Below are 9,276 nucleotides of genomic sequence, written 5' to 3'. Positions count from 1 at the left end.
TATTCATGTTATCAAGTACTATAATACTAGTACGCTCACGTGTTTGAAGGCGTGATGGGGAACGGACACGGCCCCGTTCTCCTCCAGATAGTCGTCCCAGTTGAAATCAGATGCATCCTGACCAGAGTCCCCGTCTAGAGCACATAACACATTATCATTAATACAAACTGTCATGGAAATCTGGATCAATCAGTAGTTAATGAGGAGAGAGGAGTCAGAGACAATAATCTATGTGATGATGGTTATACTTTAATGCACATGATATCACTGTATTAATTTCATCGACGAAAATATCTAAAAATACGAAATATCTTTGTCGACTGCCTCTTTTCATTGATGAAACCTAAATAAAAAAGAAATACAAAAACTAAGCTATGACTAAAACTATGACTAAATATGTTGACAATTTCATCAATAAATACAATGTTAGGGAGAGATTAGTAAAGAAGAGATCCTTCCTGTAGGACTAAGAAAATTCATTTTATGCTTTGTTGTGTGTATGGGTGCCGTGCTCTGAAAATAGCCACGCATTTTGAGCTTGTAGATCTGCTATTTTCGGAGCCCAGCTAAGAATAAATCAGGCATCGAGTCGAGACATCATCATGGCCTGACAAAATGCAGTTCAGTCGACTAAATCAACTGTAGATTTAGTCGACTAAAATAATATAAAACTAGACAAAAACTAAAACTTTTTAGATGACTAAAATGTGACTAAAACTAAATGGAATTCTATTTAAAAGACTATGACTAAAACTAGATAAATATTTGGATTATTAGACCATAGTTATCCTAGCTACCACAAGGACAAGCTGAACCACAGGACAGGCTGTACCAAAACAATAGCTATCAGGTCTAGTGGAGACATCTTGGCTCCTACAAACTACAAAATATCAGGTCAAAACAAGGTCAAATAATAAGTGGTATAAGGAGTACTAGACGTGAAAGCTAGATATAAAGGTTAGATATAAGCAAGCAGCCATAATAACGTTATGATATAATTCGACAACAATTCTTCCTCAGTGATCTATAATGGGTGTGCATAGTTGAGCTGTGAAATGCCAGATTACGATGCTATTTCAGATAATTATCTCAGTCATTACTCATGCTCATACAGAGGAAACTCAAGTCATGGAGGTAAAAATGTCTCAGACGAGCTTTCCGATGCGATCGGTGTCATCCTTTGCCATGGATAGTTCAGAGGTGATGTATGACAATGTGTTAATCAATAACTAACCCCCTTGACCTTGACCTAACCTAATGGCCATCAAATTGCACCATATGTCAGATATCGAGTTAAGAGATAAATTCATACGCCGACAGCCTCATTCACAACAAGCTTAACGTCTCTGTTGGGTTGGAAAGAACTGTGTCAAACTGATTCAGATTCAAAAACAGCAAAAGTAGCAGATCGCGCCGCGTTTCGAGCTTGCAGATCTGCTAGATTTTGATTCTTTCGTGTGATGCTGTAATATGATCAAGTAGGGCGTTAAATTAGGAAAAAACACAGAAAGTTAGGATGTGGAGATAAGAGGTCGTTATACATTTGCAACGTTATTCATTTGACCGCATACATCTCATGCAGTCCGTCTTTAAAGGAGTAGTTCACTCCCAAAATGACTTTTTTCCTATCGATTATTCACCCCATGGAGACTTGAGTTCAATAATATATTTTTTAGTTTTTGTCGCATTGTTAAGACAATAATTTGATTATAATAAATTTACCCCCATTGATTCCGGATGGGGGAAAAAAATGCATTTGGGTCTCAATCCAGAATCAAAGGGTCTACATTTATTATGATCACATTTTTATTTTAAGAATGCAACAAAAACTGAAAAATATTATTGAACTCAAGTCTCCATGAGTTGAGTAATCGATAGGAAAAAAGTCATTTTGGGGGTGAACGATCAGTTACAAGTATATCTTACCAGACTCCAGTGCCTCCTGTTTCATGTTGTCACCCTCCCCTCCCTAACGGCCACGTCTGGAAGCTCTGGGGAGGAGGAGAACAGGGAAGGTAGATTATTATTGTCTTGGGAAAGATAAGTGAACAATTGATGCAACACTCTTGCAACAGCCAGAACTTGACAGGAGAGCCATCGCTAAACACAGGAGAGAGAGGGAGATGCACGTGGTTTCAGTAGGAACAATTTATGCAGAAGAAGGCACTACTGAAAATCTGTTGAAATTGTTAAGGGACACTTCCCAATTTGGACGAGACAACAAGAAACGCTGGCAAGAAATAAACTCAATTTTATCCATACTGATGCATTCCAAGTAGGAATGTTTTATTAATGGACAGTGTTTAATTAGGGGTGGGCGATAGGGTGATAATTATCGTTGAGACGATACAATGTCTCCACGATATGCCTTTTCAGAGGTATTGTATATATATCGTGATACAATTGAGGGAGCCTTATAAAAGATCCTGTTTAATCGTTAATACAGAGATTCATTGCAGAATTCAATTTAAACATGCATTTTGGTCTAAATCAGTAGTTCTCAAACTTTAAAATGCACTTAACTCTGACAGTATACACATGTATACACATACACATTTGTATACTGTCAGAGTTACATACTTGTAAAGTTCAATTTAGACCTCCCAAAAGGAACCCAGAGAGTCTAGTTTTTGCCAAGTAACTTGAAAACATAAAAAAAACATAAAAACCAACGTGAAAAAGAATCATGATAAGATTGTGCATCGTGATACAGCTTGGGAAAATATTGTGATATTGTAGTTTTCCATATCGCCCACCCCGCCCTATGTTTAATAGATCTCGTCTCATCTGAAACATTAAACAAATTAAACGAATGAGCGCGTCATTATTATGTAGCCATGCTAAATTCGCATTTTCTTTCTTTTTCCTTTTCTTTTTAAACTTACCGGTAATACAAATAGCCAAGAGATAAAAGCTTCCATCCAAGGCATTGATATTCTAACCAATCCCTCCATTCCCCGGCTGAATCAATAGAGAAGATGTGAAGCAGTGAATAAAATGAGAAATGGCATGGCGCATAATATCTATCATTCATTAGAGAGGCAACATTTACCACCAGCGTGAGAAAGCAGATGGTATCTATCTGACTGAGAACCCTATTAGAGCATGTTAATATCTCTCCCAAACCTAATTTAGGTTAGGAAAGGGAAGCCCAACCATCATTTTTAAGATCTCTTCCAAACCTAATTCAGGCAAGGAAAATCATTTTTAAACCTCAATACATAATACTACTGCTTCGGAGTAAAGATTTCAAACACTTCCTTAAAAAAAAGAGCTCAAAAGGCCTTTCTACATGTGTGTCCTTTCTTTGTCAGAATTGTCACTAATACACAGATAGGGTTTTAATTCCTAGTTTTCCTTTTACAAATCTGTTTTTCCCCCATTATTGAGATATCATACGGTATCAGGCCTGTTGTTATTGAAGTCTGATGCCTCTCAAAACCAAAACACATCTTAACACACTTTCCAAACTTGGTCAAAATGCAAGTCAGATGTTGGTGTTCTCTAGAGTGTGTGATTTAGATCCAATGTGCCATAATAACTAAGTGATGTGCATGGGACTGGGGGGGATTACGCTCATAGCACAGTTTACCTAAATTACAACTAACTGAGAACGCCAACCTCAGAATAACATTTTCATCAAGTGTGGCATGTTATGTGGGATTTCAAGGCGTTTACAATATGTTTTAAGAGTCATAAGACTTCAATAACACTCCGGAATAGATCAGTATATCTCAGTAATGGACAAAGTTATGACATCCTATCCTAGTAAGAATGTGACAAAGACGCCACCTGTCAAAAAGGCCGGTATGGCCTTATAACAGCGGACACATGTCGAAGGTTTTACACACGTTTACACACCTGTCAATCAATTTACAATTTATGCATTTTCCCGAAGATCTCTTTATGCGGGGTCGACCGGAACCCTTAAACCATTGGTTCTCAAAGTGGATTCCAGGGACTCTGTGGGTTCCTTTATGGGGGTCTAAATTGGCCCATACAAGTCTGTAACTCTAACAGTATACAAATGGCTCCATTTGTACACTGTCAGAGTTAAGGGGAGACCTTGAAATACAAAAGTTTGAGAAACACTGCCTTAATCAGCACAAGACACGGTAAATGGTAACTAGGATACCAGGTAAACAACACCAAACATAGCATCTGTCTCTAAACAGGCTAACGCAACAAGAGAGAAAGAGAGGGAGAGAGAAAGAGTGAGAGAAAGAGAGGGAGAGAGAGATGGCATTTATAAAAACTGAAGAGCGTAGCGATGGGACAGATGACAATAGTGATGATGGGATGGCGAGGGGTGCAGCTCCGTCCCGGAGGCTCCATTCAGACGGCCTGTCAAGGCCTTTTGTCACATCTGACGTCTCTATTAAAGACGGGCCGCTGTCACACAGCCGACACCCCCCCTCCTCCCCCTCTCCTCTTATGACCGCCGGCCGGCCACCGCGACCCCGGCGCTCTGCTAGGGATCAGGCACCGCCTTTCACCCGCGACCCTGACGCCCCGTCCCCCTGACTCCTGCTCTTCCCTTTCTCTACGCCTTACAAAACACACACAGCTTTGTATTACTATTACTTGTGAGGACATCGATATTTTATGACGATTTTATGACTGCCGTCTTTTTTTTCTTCAATGTGAGCTAAAGCCACAAAAAGTATATTTATGTGAATGACACTGGAACGCAACTAGGTAGACCTATAGCCTATAAATCAAGTTTAACTCTATAATTCCAAACCCTAAACGTCTTATCCCTAATCCTAACCTCAACCTGAATATACATTTATTTGTAAATATGTCTAAAAGATATGTTTACCCATAAATCATTGTGGGGACCAGAACAAATAATGGTCCTGGTAATGTCTATTTCTCCTATTCAACTATATTTATGGGGATATCTGGTCCTTATTTCCAGAGGCCCTGTATACAAGCCAGAGTTGGGAAGGCTGTTGTATTAACACAAACACGTTAGTCCTTTTCTCCAGGCCAATGTTATTTAACCACCCACACAACTATGGAGTTGTGAATACCAACTACACTTTTGTTACCATCTGCTTAGATACAAACAGAATAACTGTAGAGATTTTTTTTAAATGTTAAAAGATTAATGCACTATATTGTGATAGTAATCATTGCTGTAGTGTTTGTTCAGTAACAGTCTCCCCATCTCTTTAATGAACACAAATACGTTTTCAGTACCCAATTATCAGCTTCATTTTCCAGATCCAATTGTGTCTGCTCATTTTCTTTGTGTCATAACTTCCAATTGGACTGGTTTAATCTGTATCCTGCGTGAGTTCCCCATAGGGGTGGGCGATATGGGAAAATACAATATCACAATATTTTCCCAAGCTGTATCACGATACACGATATTATCAAAATTCTTTTTCACGTTGGTTTTTATGGTTATTTCTCAAGTTACTTAACAGTACAACCACCTACGAGGTAACAAAAACTAAAAGAAAAAGGAGTAACAGACCATTTAGACCAGCGGTCCTCAAAGTGGGGTCCAGGGACTCTGGGTTCCTTTTGGGAGGTCTAAATTGATCCTTACAAGTATGTAAGTATACAATGAAACCAAATGGACTTATGGCCACGGGTCCATTTATTTCATTTGTATACTGTCAGAGTTAAGGGGAGATCATGACATTTTTAAGTTTGAGAAAAACTGATTCAGACAAAAATCCAGGTTTAAATGAATTCTACCACGAATCTCTGTATTAACAATTCAACAAGATTTTTTTTCATGAGGCTCCCTCAATGTATCACGATATATATATACACGACATCTCTGAAAAGGCATCTTGTGGAGACATTCTATCATCTCAGCGATATTTATCACCATATCGTTCCCCATACTGATTGGATAGAATTGGTATCCCGACCTGCAAATGCAGATCCCGTTCAACAAAGAGCTGGAGAGACATGGAGACTCCTGTTACTGAACAAACACTATTGCAATGATATGAGAATATAGAGCTATTATTAACACTTATTGTAATCCATGAAAGTCATATACATTTATATACACACAGTATATACATATTACATACACACACACACACTCACACACAGGTTATTCCTTCGAGTATGTATTGTGACCTTTCTTTTAGAAATTTCTGGCAATGAGCTTTGGAGATTTCCTGGAATAGTTCTTGCTGCATAAGCTGTCTGCTATTGCTTCACTAACTGAACAGAACAGCACAGCACAGTGCAGACTCGCACACACAGGAAGGCAAGGCAACTTCCCCCGTTTCATAGAACGGGTTCACACACACAGCACAAACCACAGCTTCCACCACCAGCTATCCTGATTCTCTGCATCACCAGCTATATGTGATACTAGTAGCTACAATGATGTGGTACAGACTAGAGATACAGGGTTTCAGCCTGACAGCAACGATAATGTGTGCGACACACAAATATCCATTCCCCACTTATCCCTTAATACAATTATTATATAATCGCCTGATCCCAGATATTTGAGATAGCTGCAATTATTCATCATAATCGTTTCCACAAAAAAATAGATGCGTCGTGAGCTTGTTAGATCGGCTATTTCCACGATTTTTGAAAATGTTTGAAAGTACAAGATTATTTAACATGACCTATTTTTGGTCATTTCTGTGAATATTTAAAGGGGAAGACCACCCATTTTCAATATTGAAATATGCCATTAATATACCTTAGAGGAGTGATGTCATCAAGTTGTACTTTACAATACAAACCCCAAAATCAACCCTCCAGTTCTAGGCAACACAGAAGAGGGGGAACTTTTTTTTTTTTTTTTCACACAACTCCTCTAAGGTATATTAATGACATAGTTCAATATTGAAAATGGGTGGTCTTCCCCTTTAAGTTACCGGTATGCGTTATGTGTTTGCAGAAACCACTCCATATCTCCATATTCTAACTTTTGGGAGTAGGACATATGAGATATCCACTAAACAGAGACAATATCTGCCCTGTGGGTTTTTGATTTCGCAAAGCCTAAAAGGCAGACATTCAATGCCAAAAAAACACATTAAATCGTTGTTACCGCAAATCATCTGTATGACAAATGAATCCTCAAGTAAAATGGCATCATGGTGACAGCCTACTATTGTTAGGAGCAGTAGCCAACACCTTGGTTCTACTTTTGAACATCCCAATAAATAAAGTATTAATATTAGACTTCGTGATATAGGCTTTCCAACTAAGGCTGGCATTGGAACTCAATTAGAAAGTGGAATATCCATCTATTGCACTGATTCAATAGTTAACCACTTAAACCCCATATGGTTGAGCTGGAGCGGAGCCCCTCAGGGCTCAATGCTAGTCCATTTACAAGCTTGTGGGGAAAGCTTTCGCTGGATATAGGCGAACAACAAGCTCACAACGCTGATCGTCTTATTTTCAGCTATATGGATGCTTCTTAAAGCGTGGTCCGGCGGGGACCCCCGGGGTCCTTAAGGGGGTTCCAGTCAGGCAGGGGGGTCCCCAGCGAAATATTTGAAAATAAGCCGATCTACATGCAAGCTCACATCGAGATGTGGCGAGTTATGAGCTCGTAGATCTGCTATTTTCAAAAAAATCTTGAAAAACAAGAAATTTTAAATGTTTGATTTTTTTTTACAGCACAAATCTTGTACATGGGGGCCCCTGGGCCCTGGCACAAAACATTTTCAGATGGGGGGAGGGGTCCGCGGCAAAATACATAGGCTATTAATTTGGGGAGTCCTTGACATGACCGAGTAGTAACAGCACTGCTGCTGTGCTGTGCTGGGGTCTCTTTGGCGCGTCAGTGAGGGGATGTCAACCAAGTTGACTCCGTCCGTACAACGGTGTCGCTCGCTGCTGCCAGCCCACCCTCACTCAAGTTGCACAATAAGTTGATATAGGAAGATAACTGGTTGTTGCTACATGCGAGCCAATGTGAGGAAATAACAAATGGCTATCTTTAGAAGTCTATTATTAACCCGTAGATATGAAACTAGATCGACACTAAAAGAAACTGAGTATTTAGATATTTTAGCACGGATGGTTGTTGTTTTCGGGGACTGATGCAGCGCAACCTTCATTATGTAAGATTAGATCATCGACACATATAAATGAAAAAACACGTGAAATAAATTAATCTACAGGAATTGAATGGCATTTCTGCCACTGGATTCCCTGAATGAACACATAGATTTCTTCTAAATAAAAAGCCAAACTACAAAACCGTTGTATGACGGCGTCGCTCGAACGCGCGTCGCCCAGGCAGCTTCACAGCTTGCTGAATGATCTGCTCTTTTTTCGGCTAGCGACACCCGGTAGTGCGCGACGGAGTAGAAGAACAGAAGCCATAAATAAAAGCTTATAGATTTAGAATAGGCCTAACACAAACCGCAGCAGCAGTGAGATGACGGGCTTTTGCAGAGAGAGACAGACCATAATACATGCTGCTGAGCTGCTCTTAACTTTCAACAGTGGTGCGCAAAGGCACAAGTGCGATCATGAATTATTATTATTGTTATTATGATGATCATAGTGCCATTATGATCAAAAGTCTTGTAAAATGATATCCCGGGCTTTGCGTGGCACATGTACACAAAAAGAGAAAAGACGCCTCTTGTGATCAAGTCAAGTTATAGACGTTATTTTCCCAACGTCACGGCTTGAATAGAAAGCTAGCGAGCATTTATAAGGACCCGACACTACAGAGAGACCGAGTCATCTCTCTTCTGGAGACGGGAAAAAAGCTCCGCGTCGCGGCAGAACGTCCAGCACCCCCCCGGGTGGGTGGTCCGCACCGTGCCGCGGGTGAATGTTAGGTCTCGGAGTGGTCCTCTTACCGTTAAAAGAGTTTTTAGACAGGGTTTTTCTGCTCTCTGTTCCGCTCTGCTCGCTGCTGCTTTGCACGACCTCGTTCCTCCAATATGGCACAAACCGCCACTGCGCATGTTCTGCCGCCTGTGTGCTCCTCTGAGCTGTGTGCGTGTGCGCGTGCACACACACACACACACACACACACACACACACACACACACACACACACACACACACACGATCATTCTGAACATGGAAAAAAAAGATAATAACGACTTCCATCTTTCGACACGCACAACAATAAAATATTCTTATTTATGACGTGCCCAAAATCTAACCCCAGTGCGTCCACTTTATTGTGTTATTTTGTATATTCTATTAAAGGGAATGTTTTTATTTGTGTCCTGAATGAGTCGAGCGCAGCTAGGTTTATTTTTTTCCCCCGTGCAAATTCCCCCTGGATTCAACACTTTAGTTATG

The 9,276-nt window shown here is 40.1% G+C and overlaps 1 protein-coding gene across 4 annotated transcripts in view; it reads right to left on the bottom strand.

Annotated features, from left to right (window-relative positions):
* The window catches only part of sfmbt1 (Scm like with four mbt domains 1), a 36,678-nt gene extending 27,765 nt beyond the window's left edge, over positions 1 to 8,913 (bottom strand). For all 4 annotated transcript variants that reach the window (XM_080727521.1, XM_080727523.1, XM_080727522.1 and 1 more), the window contains exons 1-3: positions 8,823 to 8,913; positions 1,927 to 1,991; positions 40 to 134 (exon numbers count right to left, since the gene is read on the bottom strand). In XM_080727521.1, coding sequence (XP_080583647.1) covers positions 40 to 134; positions 1,927 to 1,951 — 120 coding nt within the window. In that variant the 5' untranslated portion in view covers positions 1,952 to 1,991; positions 8,823 to 8,913. The remainder of the gene's footprint in view (positions 1 to 39; positions 135 to 1,926; positions 1,992 to 8,822) is intronic.
* Between the last annotated feature and the right edge of the window lie 363 nt (positions 8,914 to 9,276).

This window comes from Nannobrachium achirus (genome assembly GCF_963921795.1).
Source record: "Nannobrachium achirus genome assembly, chromosome: 6".
NCBI classification, from domain to species: Eukaryota; Metazoa; Chordata; class Actinopteri; order Myctophiformes; family Myctophidae; genus Nannobrachium; species Nannobrachium achirus.
The sequence above is the reverse complement of the archived record's forward strand: the minus strand, read 5'-3'. Positions and strand labels throughout refer to the sequence as shown.